Source organism: Salvelinus alpinus, chromosome 4, assembly GCF_045679555.1.
Source record: "Salvelinus alpinus chromosome 4, SLU_Salpinus.1, whole genome shotgun sequence".
NCBI lineage: Eukaryota > Metazoa > Chordata > Actinopteri > Salmoniformes > Salmonidae > Salvelinus > Salvelinus alpinus.
Window position 1 is genome coordinate 44,449,013 of NC_092089.1, and position 14,817 is coordinate 44,463,829.

The 14,817-nt window shown below is 39.7% G+C and overlaps 3 protein-coding genes across 7 annotated transcripts in view; 1 reads left to right on the top strand and 2 right to left on the bottom strand.

The window, feature by feature from the left end:
• Window positions 1-2,248, bottom strand: part of LOC139573672 (SH3 domain-binding protein 5-like) — a 29,573-nt gene extending 27,325 nt beyond the window's left edge. Inside the window, exons 1-2 of the mRNA XM_071397404.1 lie at window positions 1,905-2,248; window positions 1,236-1,298 (exon numbers count right to left, since the gene is read on the bottom strand). Of these exons, the coding sequence (XP_071253505.1) occupies window positions 1,236-1,298; window positions 1,905-1,982 (141 nt within the window). The 5' untranslated portion in view covers window positions 1,983-2,248. The remainder of the gene's footprint in view (window positions 1-1,235; window positions 1,299-1,904) is intronic.
• Window positions 2,249-5,262: 3,014 nt separating this feature from the next.
• LOC139573657 (tRNA N(3)-cytidine methyltransferase METTL6-like) lies at window positions 5,263-8,490 on the bottom strand. 2 transcript variants are annotated; one of them, XM_071397355.1, is made up of 5 exons: window positions 7,922-8,489; window positions 7,718-7,852; window positions 7,460-7,630; window positions 7,227-7,368; window positions 5,263-6,414 (listed from the first exon to the last, which is right to left on the bottom strand). In XM_071397355.1, the coding sequence occupies exons 1-5, from the start codon at window positions 8,222-8,224 to the stop codon at window positions 6,260-6,262; spliced, it is 906 nt and encodes a 301-aa protein (XP_071253456.1). In that variant the 5' UTR covers window positions 8,225-8,489; the 3' UTR covers window positions 5,263-6,259. The 2 variants fall into 2 exon arrangements, with proteins under 2 accessions (XP_071253456.1, XP_071253457.1); XM_071397356.1 differs by having other exon boundaries at window positions 6,256-6,414; window positions 7,247-7,368; window positions 7,922-8,490.
• A 197-nt stretch (window positions 8,491-8,687) lies between these two features.
• LOC139573656 (ELL-associated factor 1-like) lies at window positions 8,688-14,816 on the top strand. Of its 4 annotated transcripts, none has more exons than XM_071397351.1 (7): window positions 8,688-8,947; window positions 9,536-9,636; window positions 9,773-9,909; window positions 10,029-10,213; window positions 10,330-10,575; window positions 10,704-10,721; window positions 11,088-14,816. In XM_071397351.1, the coding sequence occupies exons 1-7, from the start codon at window positions 8,845-8,847 to the stop codon at window positions 11,210-11,212; spliced, it is 915 nt and encodes a 304-aa protein (XP_071253452.1). In that variant the 5' UTR covers window positions 8,688-8,844; the 3' UTR covers window positions 11,213-14,816. The 4 variants fall into 4 exon arrangements, with proteins under 4 accessions (XP_071253452.1, XP_071253453.1, XP_071253454.1 ...); XM_071397352.1 differs by having other exon boundaries at window positions 8,690-8,947; window positions 9,536-9,630; XM_071397353.1 differs by having other exon boundaries at window positions 8,690-8,947; window positions 10,704-14,816.
• The last annotated feature ends 1 nt before the right edge of the window (window position 14,817 follows it).

Below are 14,817 nucleotides of genomic sequence, written 5' to 3' on the forward strand. Positions count from 1 at the left end.
CTCGGAATTCAATAAGAAATGCTCACAGATGTTATGGAACTACAGCCATTGTTTTGCTTTCCCCTTGTCACAAAAGCAGTCACACGTGCTCCTTGATATTATCAATACAAACACTACAGCCAATGGTCCATTACCAGGACATTATAATAGGCCTACATCTACTGGGCTCTGCTGCTGGCTATCCTCACTCCATCAACACCAGAAGCTCTGCCAAATCTGCACTGAGCAGTAGCTAAGATTTCTTCCTTTAATATTTAGCTCAGATTTTTTAGGGGTCAGCACCCCTACTTCCCTCGGGTATGTACTTGAGAAGTGGTGAATCAGTACATCTGTGTGTTATTCCCCTTTAAAGTCAAATGCATTAAAACAGTTGGACATCAATCCTAGCTCTCAGAAAAAAAAACATACTGGATAATATTTTGTTTGTGTTTGTGTGTCTGATGCAAAGGGTTTCCACAGAGGCCTTTATCTGATATTTTGAGACATTCATTTTGTTTACAGTGGAGCCATCGGTAAGGACTCAAGTCCATGTCAAATAGACACGCTTCACCGATTGGTGCACCGTTTAATCCACCGGCAGAGAGCTGTGCACTGAGAGACCACATCACACTGGGTCTACAAATAAACAGATTTGACAATGATCCGCTGACTCAACAACAACACAGAGGGGGTATATCTGAACTCGAAAAACAAGTAAGTATTCGACAAGCACTCATTGAACCTCAAGATCAATGGAAACATTGTGCAAGTACAAGTTCTTTAAGCTTTATGCTGCTCAAGTCAGTGAGGATCCAGTAAACATTAGAAATGGCAGGTATTTTATAGACTGAATGCCTCCTTTGACCCCCAACGGATGTCCTAAAGAGACTTTTACCTTAATACAGTTCCAAAAAGGTATATGACTGACAGAGCTGTGTGCTACTACTTTACTGACATTTAACAGCATCCAAAGATCAACATTCTGCAACATAAACCACCTCAATGACCTGAACGAATCATCTTTCATATGCAGAGGTCAATGTCTAATGGTTGAATGGGAATTCTTTGATAGTGGGTCACCTTGTAATTGTCAATCAGTGTCAGCCAGGTGGTGCACTTTGGAGGGAAAATGTATGTCAAACTTGAGAGTGTGTGTGTGTGTGTGTGTGTGTGTGTGTGTGTGTGTGTGTGTGTGTGTGTGTGTGTGTGTGTGTGTGTGTGTGTGTGTGTGTGTGTGTGTGTGTGTACTGTTTTACCTCAAGTTGTGTCTCACATCTGTTGATGTCATCTGTAGACTGGTTGAGTTTCTCCAGTTCTCCCTGTAAGAAAGAGAGCAAAGGAGAATATTGAGCAACACCAAGAGAAAATAATGTAATACAGTATCTGGGAAGTCTGCAACATCTGGAATGTGTTACACTAGGCTGAAATACTAGACTGGACAATAGAAGTTAGCCAGAGTGATGGTTTGAACGAACACAAGAATCAGCTACTATCTTGATTTATGGATATATTAAATGCACATAGCTTTTAAGGTTAAACAATGTTCTTTTTCAACCATAACAGCCTAATACGCAGCAGAAGGTATATTCAGATGAACATGCTATTTGAGTGTCAGGCCTTTACTCCCATGCATTCCATTAAATCAGAAACAACTTTGGCTAAAATATAGCCCATCATAAACTTAACCAGTAGGCCTACATCGCAACTAAGTCAGGTACAATACAGACATTTTGTTCAAGGTAGACAGACACTTTTGATAAATCAATAAATTAATAAAAAAATTGACACCAAATCAGATAGACTTTCTGCCAGTGATAATACATACTCTTAAAATGTCCATTGGATAGTGAATGTATCAAATGCAGTTAAATGAATTGATTAGTTCGTCTCAATTGAAACAAAGAGTAATTGTTATTATAACGTACCTGAATTCTAGGGTCCACCTCCTCTTCTTCGTATTCGGAATCTTCATCAGACCTATTTTCTTTCTCCAAATTGTCCATTCTGGATGATAAAGCAGACTGTGCTGTCGGAACGAACAAAGCCAATACCCAAGGGACGCTCTAACAGCGACACAGGAATTTCTAGAACACTCTCAATCACACTGCAACGTTAGCAATGATAAAAAATAATCTTGAAATATGTATATCAAAGCGATATACAGGTAATTGAAAGACAAAAGAGTGATAATCGTCTTATATGTCAATTGACAGAGCAGCGCTCTGTCTGCGTCCAATACCGAGCCACTGAGCAAGTGATGATGAAATGACTTGTGTACGGGTATCTACAGCGTAACGTTACGCCCCTTCTGCTCTCCAAACGGATGCGTTTATATATTTATGTACCATCAGAGACTACTTACTGTGTGGTAAAACAGTTATAACAAGCTGAATATACAATTTGGGAAACTCAATACCTTTATATAAATGTCTTTATTATATATTTATTCCCACAATAGAATGTTCCAGATTTCAGATCATAATGAATGAAATTGGGATTTAATGAATATCCTCAGATATTCATTGCCCCTACATTCCATAAATGCCAGTTAGCCATACCCAACCAGATACCCTCTTTGTATTAGCCAACTCCAAAATACCAGATACTCTCTATTCTAGACTCACTTTTTCCAATTCTCAGATACCATATACTGTATACTCATAACATAAGTACTGAGCAGTGTAACACCATAATAAATGTAGGATGGCAGTGATCAGGCGGGGAGTGGGAGTATGCAGTATATCAAGAACCAATGTGAAATCAGGATTAATATTTCAATAGGCATTCATAACTACATAGACTACAGTATTTCTCCAATACTTTTTTAAAACCATAAGCCCCAAAAAGCCACATCTAGGACTGTGAACACATGTATTTATTTATTTTACTGAAATCAATAAAAGTCAATATCATTAAAGAAGGGATCACTTCCTAGGTAATTATACAGGAAACAGTGTACTAGCCTTATCTCACAAGCCTATAGCTTACCACATTACATCACTGTAACTACTATCGAAAGCACAAGGTCATCTACAGCAGTCAGCATGTTGTCCACCCAATGGAATTAGTCTGAATAACAGGATATGTCAAGCCTCTCCAGATATAGAGTATTAGAAGGCTATGAGGTCTTGTGGAGCAGAGCTGACCTCAGCCGGAGCCTGTGCGAGAGTCTTTTCTACAGGAAGTGCCCTCTCTATAAAGGACAAGACACAGCTATATAAGAGAGGCGGATCTTGGCATGGTCCTGTTTAGTAGGGCGGAACGTTCAGAACATTGAGGAGAGAGATGGATTGTGTAGAACGCTGACAGATATGTACCATATTTGATCTCTTTGACACACTGAACATTCTGCCCAATTGAATGAGGAGTGAAAAAGAAGGGGGGGAGAAATATGTAACCATACGCTGCAATCCCTCCTATCACATTCCTCTTATGCAATATCATTCCACTCATGGGGGCTCCACTTCACAAAACATTCCAGGTGCCTATAGCATCTTCATCTACAAAGGATCCTAAGAGCTGATAAGGATCAGAGTGCTGTAAATGTTTAGAGGAAAAGTGCCAAGTGTTATAGCAGTGAGTGAATGTGGACTGGATTACATTGAGAACATTGTTGGGGGTAGAGGCTCACAATAATGATTCCCCAGGACCATCAGTAAGACCCCTTGTCACGCGATAGAAAGACGGGCGCCACTTGTTTATGTGTGTATGTACAGGACGGATCAGGGTGTGTACCTGTGTCACGAACGTTATAATGGTGACAGGTGATGAGTGATGATGGGGACCTTGAATAGGACTGGGAGCACCTGTGTACTCCCTCAACGACTCATTGTGTTGCTATAGACTTCCTATTGACAGGATATGGAAATGGCGGGTACTGTGCTTATTCACTATCCACTTGGGCACACACTGGTTGAACCACCGTTGTTTCCACGTCAATACATTGAACGTGGAATAGACGTTAAATTGAGTTCTTTACCCAGTGGGTTCGGGTCGGTCTGACCTGGGCGCTGCACTGATTATCTGATCTATAAATCAACCCCATTTCTAAACAAATGATAGATCTCTATCAGAGATGAATGTCAGTGAAACTGTGTAAAGCCTTTCTCAGACTAATCTCTCGTGGACAGATATTAACATGGGCTCCCGAGTGGCGCAGCGGTCTAAGGCACTGCATCTATGTGTAAAAGGTGTCACTACAGTCCCTGGTTTGATTCCAGGCTGAATCACATCCGGCTGTGATTGGGAGCTCCATAGGGCGGCGCACAATTGGCCCAGGTTTAGCCGGGGTAGGCCGTCATTGTAAATAAGAATTTGTTCTTAACTGACTTGCCTAGTTAAGTAAATGTAAGATTTTGGTTCTGGGTTGCCGAAATGATGCCCAGACCCACGTGAACCTACCTGGTGATATAAAGAACCCTTTTAAAACGGCAGTGCTTTGCCATCATCTACTGAATCAGTAAACCCAGAACAGGCTATAAAAAGCCAGAAGGGAGCTGGCCTTTGAGCCCCAAGTGTCAGCAGACAGTGTCTGGTGGGGTTGTGGCATTTCACTGAATGTCAGACTCCTCGTGTACTGTGGATCCAGCTTCCCGATGTGAGATGAGTGACACGTGTTCCCTTGTCTCATCTCCCAAAGGTGACATGGCACAAACCCACACTGACCCAGTCCACTGCTGGAAAGGGCAAACGCGTGGTGGGGTCAGTTCCGCATGAAAAAATACACACAAAAAACCTGCACGTTCACCTGCACATACGCACACACACAGACACGCCCAGACAGGACAAGCACCTGTAGAGGTTTTTGAAAAGGTTACATGTGATTAAAATTTCAGTTGCTTGCTGCTGACTCATCCTACTACAGGGTCAGGGGTCACTTTGTGTCACAGAAGGGTGGATTTGGAGGGGGGACATAAAAAAAGAGGTGGTCTCAAAAACTAATCCAGATGCTCGTTGTTCAGTGCCTAAAGACATAAAAGCAGAGGTATTCTCGTATGTAGTGGTAACTTAAAAATATCAGAATCTGTTACTGTTGCACTAAAACAAATCCTGCCCACTCAAAATCATTAGGTGCATAATCTCAGACAAGAACTAAAATCTTGCATAATTGTGTCAGATATGTTACATGCATCTGTCCACGAGAGATTATTAGGTGCATGATATCTACATTAAAACATCACTTTTACATTTTTAGAAGTCAACATTGGTTTGCCAACTATGCACATTGTGTATGAATGCTAGGTAAACATGATCACCTGGAAATATAAAACAAATTGAGCAGGATAAAAAATATGACACAATATTTATTTCGACTGTAACCAAGGAGCACTTGATGTTACATATTTTTACAGGTTTTGTTGCCCCCTTGTGGTAAAAAGAAAATTGTATTACGTGATTGGAAAAGTTGGCAGCAAAAAATAGTATTGGAACCTTGAAACTACAAAATCAAACCTCTGAAACTACAAAACTCTGAAACTACAAAACCAAACCATTCTCTCTAAGAAATTCTCCATCATATACTATACACATACAGTTGTATCATTGGTGTAAAGTAACTAAGTACAAATACTTTGAAGTACTACTTAAGTAGTTTTTGGGGGTATTTGTACTTTCCAACTTCAATTTTTTACAACTTTTACTTCTACATTCCTAAAGAAAATATGTACTTTTTACTCCTATACATTTTCCCTGACACCCAAAAGTACTCGTTACATTTCAAATGCTTAACATGATAGGAAAATGGTCAAATTCACATACTCATCAAGAGAACACACAGTCATCACTACTGCCTCTGATCTGGCAGACTTCACGATACACAAATGCTTTGTTTGTAAATTATGTCTGTGTTGGAGTTCCTGGCTATCAGTAAATAAAACAAATTGTGCTTTCTTGTTTGCTTAATATAAGGTATTTGAAATGATGTATAGCATTTACTTTTACTTTTGATACTTAAGTATATTTTAGCAATTACATTTACTTTTGATTTTACTATTTAAAACCACACAATTTTTTACTTTTACTCAAGTAGTATTTTAGTGGGTGACCTTTACTTGAGTCATTTTCTATTAAAGGTATCTTTACTTATCTTATCTTTACTCAAGTATGACAATTGGGTACTTTTTCCACCAGTTTTATTAATAAAAAAAGAATAATCAAACAAACGGCACTTAATCAGCAATACGGCAGTGTAGGCTTTTGTCCAATGACATCCATTTATATATAAAGATCTCAGTCCATTTGTGCCTTTAAAGGTTTCAAGCATTTGTTGAGGAAAGGGACTTCAGGAGCCCTGTAATTGGTCTGGCCTTCGGAACTTGCTTTGAAGGAACACCCTGGGCACACAAAGCCCCTCCTTCTTATTGACCGTTTCTCGTAGCACGTACTCATTGGTTACACTCTCGAACCCCACCCCTCTGAACAGGTCAGCTAGGAGCTCTGAAACACAGACAGTTCAGATTTGGTATTTTATTAGGATCCCCATTAGCTGTTGCAAAAGCAGCAGCTACCCTTCCTGGGGTCCACACAAAACAAAACATGATACAGAACATTAATAGACAAGAACAGCTCAAGGACAGAACTACATAAAAAAAATTAAAGGCACACGTAGCCTACATATCAATGCATACACACAAACTGTCTAAGTCAAATAGGGGAAAGGTTGCATTATCTGTTTTTTGAAACCAGGTTTGCTGTTTATTTGAGCAATATGAGATGAAACGGAGTTCCATGCAATAATGGCTCTATATAATACTGTACGCTTTGTTGAAATTGTTCTAGATTTGGGGACTGTGAAAAGAATCCTGGTCGCATGTCTGGTGGGGTAATTGTGTGTGTGTCAGAGCTGTGTGTAAGTTGACTATGCAAATAATTTGGAATTTTCAATACATTAATATTTCTTATAAAAAGAAGTGATGCAGTCAGTCTCTCCTCAACTCTTAGCCAAGAGAGCCTGGCATGCATAGTATTTATATCAGCCCTCTGATTACAATGAAGAGCAAGATGTGCCGCTCTGTTCTGGGCCAGCTGCTGTTTAACTAGGTCTTTCCTTGCAGCACTGGACAATAATCAAGATTAGACAATAATCAAGATTAAAAATTTATATAAACAGAGAAAGAGTCCCATAGAAGAGACCAGACCGACTGCTTACTGCTTGTGCGTAATTCGAAAAGACAATAAAGACAAAAAAGATAACGTAACTACTATGAGGGAAAATGTAGGAGAGGAAAGAGAAAGAGGAATGGATTGACCTTTGGAAAAGAAATAAGACCTGGTGCCATCCTGTCTGACGTAGAAGTTCTCTCCCAGTTTATTTCCCGCCTTAAACCTCATCATGGCGTGGTCATACAGGCCATAGTCCCTGAACAGAATGATGCCCCCTGGCTTCAGAACCTGACACAGAGAACGTCAATTCAGTCACAAGTTATTTTGAGGGTGTTAAGTGTTTACTGCAGTTTCATCGTTTTCCTCAGCCCTGTCTCACCCTGTAAATGTTGTCCAGAGTCTGCTGCATCTTGTCTGGGTGGATGGCTGAGAGGACAAATATGAGCGTGGCCACATCCACACTGCCCACTGGGACATTACCCCTCAGGTCATCCTTTGTCAGGTCACACTGGAACGCACTGCAGCGCTCAGTGCAGTACAGGGAGTGTTCCTGAGGACAAAATGAAAATGACACCGGATATCAGTGTTGTTTTGTTAAAAGTCCCACTGGCTCTGGGTCATCAGTGGTACATCTTACCTTCACAAACTCCACAGCTCGTGGTGAGAAGTCACAGGCATAGACAAAGATGTTGAGGTCTTCCTGCAGTAGTGGGAAGATGAAGTTCCCAACCCCACAGCCAGCTTCAAGCAGGACCAGCTTCTGGGCTTCAAACTGAGAGAGAAATGTATTGAGATGCACCCCTAGTAGGGAACCTAACAACTTCCTACGCCATGTTCTTACCTCAAGGCACACTGTCAGTTCTTCAAACTCTCTGGTGGTCCAATGCCTATCCTTGAAAAAGTTTGTTGTGTTCCTTTTGTAAAACAAGTCCCAGTTTTTCTGTGCCTCTTTTTCCAACTTCATCTGCTTGAAGTCAGACACCAAAGTCTGGTCACCTGTCAGTTTCTCCATCTCTTTCTCATTCAAAGTCCTGCCAGTAGATGTTTTTCTTTGGACAGGTGGGATAAGACATGGCAACCCGTCTTTGGGTTCCTCTCCAGGAGGTACAATATTGGCGGTGTCGTCTTGCTTTGATAGTGCCATAACTTGCACTACTGTAGTTTACGGTAGTAGCTTATAGCAGCACTTCCTTGACATCCGACATCCTCAAATCTATTATTTCACCAATCCATATTAAATTATCCAGCTAATGTTAATGGATGGTACTAACACATTATAGTGATAGACCTAATAAAAATGCAGGGAATATTTCCACATACATTGTTCATGAACGCAAATGTTCCAGAAATGTTCTAAGATTTCTCGTGTGGCATGTAGTCTTCTTCATCCGTGTGGGAACAGTGTTTGGTTATGATGATTCCGGCCTGTTTATATCAGTCAGTAAAAACGTTGTACTTATTCGTATGAGGGAAATTCGTATTATTATACTAATAGATACTAATACATTGTTACTAATTCTAATGTACTAGATATGCTGATTTGTGGGTGTTTATTTTGGGGTCAACCCAATTAGGGTGCTCAGATCCTATCGGTGACATTTCAGCACTGGAACAAAACAGGAAAAGGAGTGGTCATGTGACGTATGGATTGTTTCGCGAAACATCTTAGCTAGCTGCACAGCTAGCTAAAGTATCTAATCATAATTACATTTTATAACGCAGCATAATTTAAATAAATTTGAATATTAAACTTCCAGCAGAGTCATGAATGGGAGTACAAATCCGCTCTTGGACAAAGAAGAACATGTTTTGAAGCTCGGAGAGAGCTTTGAGAAGAGGCCAAAATCGTCATTTCACACCATCAGATGTTAGTAGCCAGACTATTTTTAGTGATTAAATATAAATGTGTAAATATGTGAAGTTTATTTTATTATACCCAACTTTAGTCACGCCTTTTGACAAGTTGGTTAGCTAGCTAACGTTACCTAACAATGTAGCTTGTTACTGTTAGCTAGAGTACAAAAAACGAACGGTACTCAGGTACGGTACGTTACCAGCAAAAATATTATAATCAGATTACAAATACTTTTGAAAAAGTAGGTAGCGTAAATTAGCTAGGTGATTACTTTTAAATTCAGGAAGGATGTTTGCAAAAAAATACATTAACACCTTTCTGTTTTCTCAATGACATTCAATTCAGTACTGAAGGCGCAAATTTAAGGTTGTTCCACCTGAACTAGTCTGACCACAAGTCAGAGACCACTATGATGACACACCAAATGCGTTTGATGGGCCCTTTTTTAAAGACTTCTTCTAATGCCTCTTAAGGGGAAAGTAATCAGATTACGTTATTGAGTTTGGGAAATTTTTAAGTTATGTTACTGATTAGAATTTTGGACAGGTAACTAGTATTTCTGACCTTATAATTATCTTTCTCACTCTTTCACACTTGTAGATGATTTCAAACCAGCTTCAATTGACACAAGCTGCGAGGGAGAGTTGCAAGTCGGTAAAGGAGAGGAAGTCACCATCACATTACCTCACATTCCAGTAAGAGTGGGTGTTTTTTAGTCAACTGTGGTCTTTTGCCTGTGCTGTACAATGACAAAAGTTTTTTCTGATAACTCCACTGCAGAAAGATGAAAGCAAACTGTGTACTTGATCATGATACTTGTTATTGTGTTGTTCGTAGGGCTCTACACCACCCATGACAGTATTCAAAGGGAATAAGCGGCCATATCAGAAAGACTGTGTTCTTATCATCAATCATGACACTGGGGAGTACATGCTGGAGAAGTTGAGCAGCAGTATCCAGGTCAAGAAAACCAGGTGAGGGGTTAACCAAAACACTGTCTCAAAAATGCATAGTAACAATGAACCTTTATGATAAATGTGTTTTGCAGATCATTTGTGACAGTAGATGTGCAGCTGTTGACTTTGTTTTTCAGAGCGGAGGGCAGCAGTAAGATCCAGGCCAGGATTGAGCAGCAGTCGGTGCGTGCCACTGCCACCCAGCCTCCAGCGCAGTTCCGTGCCCCCACTAAGCCTGGTGCAGGGGCCAAGACCTCCCCCTCCCCTTCCCCTTCCAAGGACAACCCCTCTCCTGAGCCCCAACTAGATGACATCAAGAGAGGTGAGCCTCTTCATGTGTTCCCACCACTTTTACCATGTGATCATTCTTGTTTCTCTATTGACTTTGTCTGTGTACTGACTCTGTTGCCTCTGTCGCCCCCTCCTGTCCTGGCACAGAGCTGCGAGCGGAGGTGGAGGTTATTGAACAAATGAGCAGCAGTAGCGGCAGCAGCTCATCTGACTCGGCCAGTGGCTCTGGTAGTGGGGACGACAGCTCTAGCAGTGATGGGGAGCATGACACCCCTCACCCCCAACCTGTCCCACTCCCTCTCCCCCACATCCAGCCCTCCCCCAACCGTAACCCCATGGCCAACGGAGGAGCAGACAGGCAACAGGGCAGCAACCAGCTGATGAACACGCTCAGTGAGTACCAGGGCTGGTAGGGCCAGTGTAGCACTCTACGTTGGGGGAACTACTAATAATTTATCTCTCGATTGAAGTCTGTAGGTGGTGGTTGCAATGTAGCAATGTGTGTGTTGGTGTTTCCACAGGGAATGACCTCCAGTTGAGTGAGTCAGGCAGCGACAGTGAGGACGACTGAACTGCCCCCATCTACCTCATATTATCACACCATCTTGCTCTCCTCTTTCTTCTCTTTGCATGGTTCTGTTGTTTTGTTGCTGTGGTAACCGACCCAATTGTAAAGTCTGGTTTTATTGTATTTGTTATATCTCTTGAGAAACCGGCCAACCTAGAGATTTAATAGTGTATTTTTTGATTAGCTGTATATTTTGTTTTGTATTTTTAAATCTTTTTACATATGAAAACATGCTAAATAATATATATTAGAATGCATATATATATTTCTGTAGTTAGAGCTCCTAGTTGTATCACCTTATATCACAAGTCTTTGTTGTTTTCTTGTTTCATCACAGGGGAGGGGCTTATTTGGACTATATCACCCCCATCGTCCCTATTTATCTGGAAATCAAAAGAAGGCAGTGAAAGCATTTCACCCATTCCATGTTTTTATCAGTATCTTTCAAAATCAGTCTTTTAAGAGGCCAGGATACAGCTCACATCGATCTAAGCTATAGAGGATACTAAAGGACATACTCATATTTTTCATGTAAAATCAGTTTAAATTGACCACTTACTAAAGGTTTTAGCTGGAATATTGACCTGTTCTGGTGAACAGGTAAATATCAGCAACAGGGAAATGGTAGTAAATGAGCCTGGGTCAATCCTTTACATGTCAAAGCACTTTAGTTTAATTGTAATATCATCATTTTCAGCAGTTTCCACCTAAAATATTTTGCATTGCTTTTAACAGCACCTTTCTGACCTAACAGTTAAATGCAACTAACAACCAGTACTTAGAGTTAATCATACCGTTTATAGCTAATATTCTACTATTTCCACATCTATCATTTGACTTTCTGATTCTGTCTCACTCAATAGCTAGGTTGCCATCCAATTGGCGACAGATTTTCATGCGAACATTCTAAAATCTGCATTAAAACAACATGTGCCTATTCCCTCCAGAGATGTTACCATCAAATCGATTTGTTGCGGATAACAGTCTGTGCGTGATGATGTAGTAGTGCACATACAAACAACTTTGCGGATTCAATTACCATTGAATACAAGTTTAATGGGTTTCCATCGCATTTTAAACTACTAATGTTGCGTTCTATTGCGAATCTCTGGTCTTTGCACGTGCGCTCTAGCCAACAGCTCGCAGGTAGGCTAGTCTACATGAGATTATTATAGATAAAGCGTGATTATTTTTTATTTGTCAAGCGGCATCCAAGAATAATGTCACCAGAATAAGACCCTCGATATTTATTGGAAAGGCTCATCACCGTGCACTTTCACCACCATGTGAAGTTTATCATCATTTATTTCATATAGCCTATTAAACTGCATGCTTTCCGTAGTCGTAGTGGGAGGACCACACAATATCATCACATGACTCCAAATTTACTTCGATATGATAGTTATATCAATGTTTGCACATGAAGGCGTTTCCATTGCCATTTCTCGCATTATTAATTTTACAGACACAAAAAGATCCCACCTTGTCTACTGTATTTTGTTTTGTCGAAATTTGGAAAGTTTACCACAAAATGTGCTGTTTCCACCAGGCCTGTCGTGGCATTGTTTTATCCGACATGTACTTTACTCGCATGAAAAGATTGGATGGAAACCTGGTTACTGGCCCAACCATATATCACTGTCCCAAATCCCCAACCATATATCACTGTCCCAAATCCCCAACCATATATCACTGTCCCAAGTTCCCAACCGTATATCACTTTCCCAAGTTCCCAACTGTATATCACTGTCCCAATTTCCCAACGATATATCACTGTCTCAAGTGCCCAACCGTATATCACTGTCCCAAGTTCCCAACCGTATATCACTGTCCCAATTTCCCAACGATATATCACTGTCTCAAGTGCCCAACCGTATATCACTGTCCCAAGTTCCCAACCGTATATCACTGTCCCAAGTTCCCAACCATATATCACTGGCCTAGTTTCAGACCAGTGTAGGACCAAATAAGCAAAACAAGTAGTTTTTAGAATACAGACACCGAACTTCTATTTTTACTTAGAAATGAGTCTATTTTCACTAGATTTTGAGTTATTCATAAAATGTAAACGCTGATATAAATTGACCACTTGTTTTTTTCATCAATTCCGTTGATTCAACTGATTTGGAGTGATAGCAGTCACGTTAGATCACATCTTTTAATTTAGCAACTGTTGTGACAGTGAATATCATTTGATACTCTATATCATGTGCCCTGTAACAAAACAATCCCTAATCCAAAGAGAAGTGATGTTGTGGCTGTATCCCTGCCATAGTATCCCACTGGGCAGTGGGCATTCCACGTAATTTAAATGTGGAAATGTGGGTAATATATTTGGTTGAAATTTCAACCTTTATTCACCCACTCAAAAAGTCAGCCAGAAGTTTGTTGAATTTCCGGTGTGTTATCACTATGCATTCAACCATCGAAATGCACAATCAAATTCCAATTAGAAAAACAGTGATTTCTAGTTTAGTTATAATCTAAATGTTATCACTGCGCTTTCAACCATTTTAAACCACAACAAGGTTCAAATGGGAATAAAATGTCAGATCATTTGTATTTATATTACAATTTGATGTGTTATCACTGTGCATAATTTAATAGCACGACCAAATGACCTGGATTGCAGCTGAGACTACATTAAAATCACATAGTGCAAAGTGATCAATAATGTTCGAGATTCTGCGCAGATTATTATAGCAAATGTGAAGATCTCCACAGACCTGCGGTGTTTGAACATGCACACTTTATTACATAAGACATTTCTAGTTACTTTAGGCTAACCTCAAAATGTGGCCATGGATGTGTGTTACTCATTTTAAGATGGAATAAATACTGTTACATTAGTTTGTAAGATAGCCTTAACTTTAGGCTATTTACTGTATTCCAAAAGTCAGCCAAATATCAACATTTTAAAGGATATCTAATGCTTGGATGGTTTCATCTGAGCCACTGCCTTAACCCTATTCTTTAACTTTTTTTTTTGGTTATATTGGAGACGTGAATCCAACATATCATTTGTTAACTTGTCGTCAAGTTAATAGGCTATTTACTGTATTGCAAAAGTGATATTGAATTGTACTTGGTTGTCAACACAACCAAATATCAACATTTGAAGGAGATGTATATTTTTTGCCACTGACTGAGTCTGGCTTTAATTCCAGTTTGTCTACAAATTAATAATTGATATGTTGGATTTGCGTCTCCATCTCAACCAAAAATCTAAGTTGAAGAATAGTACTAAATCTAGTCAAACTTTAAATGCACTTTACATAAACTTTGATGTAGTCCTATTCATTAACTTAGTCCTAGTCTAGTCAGTGACAAATATCAAAGCTAAGCTGGGCTGGGCTTGGTTAAAACCCTGGATAGGAAACCAAATGAATAGCTGTATATAGATCAACTCTCTAACAGAAGGTTCTGCTGAGCCTATTGATTTTTTTCTGATAGTGGGTATGTCGTTGAAGATCTGATGTTGTTTCAAAGGTACAAATTCAGCATATTTTATACAAGGTTTGTCTATGTTGAAAATTGGTTACAACGATGACATAATCCTGTGGTTGAAATTCCACCCTCAAAATAAGTTTACATTGATAACTTTTTTTAAATCCTATATATTTTCCACATAGATTCCATGTCACAATACATTGACACATTTACGTTGAACCAACGTTGATTCAACCAGTTTGTGCCCAGTGGGATGTGTGTTCATAAGGTGTTTAAATGGTATTTAACTGGTGCTGTTTTGTGTCTGGGACATAAAGCAAGCGATGTGTATACAAATGTAATATAATGTTTTGTTTTCACTGCAGTTTGGATCCATGTACTTGGATGCTATTTCCAATTTGTGTCTCTCTGGCATCCAGTGTTATTTCTGACTCATACTGTTACTGTCCCAGTACAACCTCTCTTGCCACATTTATCGAGGTGGTTGACTTATTGCGTTTATCTCTAGGTTTTGTGCTTTGAGGTGTATTAAAGTGTGCAAATGTATTTAAATTGAATTAACTTTTTATGTGTTGACCTCACATCAGTCAACCAAAATAAAGGAAGAAAACAGTCAG

What these genes read in the sequence shown, in the direction of transcription:
- LOC139573657 (XM_071397355.1), bottom strand. Translation starts at nt 8,224, where the DNA reads ATGGCACTATCAAAGCAAGACGACACCGCCAATATTGTACCTCCTGGA. An exon ending in AACTGACAGTGTGCCTTGAG is followed by an intron (nt 7,853 to 7,921) that starts GTAAGAACATGG and finishes TTTCTCTCTCAG; the next exon opens with TTTGAAGCCCAGAAGCTGGT. An exon ending in CTCTGGACAACATTTACAGG is followed by an intron (nt 7,369 to 7,459) that starts GTGAGACAGGGC and finishes TCTCTGTGTCAG; the next exon opens with GTTCTGAAGCCAGGGGGCAT.
- LOC139573656 (XM_071397351.1), top strand. Translation starts at nt 8,845, where the DNA reads ATGAATGGGAGTACAAATCCGCTCTTGGACAAAGAAGAACATGTTTTG. An exon ending in GTCATTTCACACCATCAGAT is followed by an intron (nt 8,948 to 9,535) that starts GTTAGTAGCCAG and finishes TCACACTTGTAG; the next exon opens with ATGATTTCAAACCAGCTTCA. An exon ending in ACTAGATGACATCAAGAGAG is followed by an intron (nt 10,214 to 10,329) that starts GTGAGCCTCTTC and finishes GTCCTGGCACAG; the next exon opens with AGCTGCGAGCGGAGGTGGAG.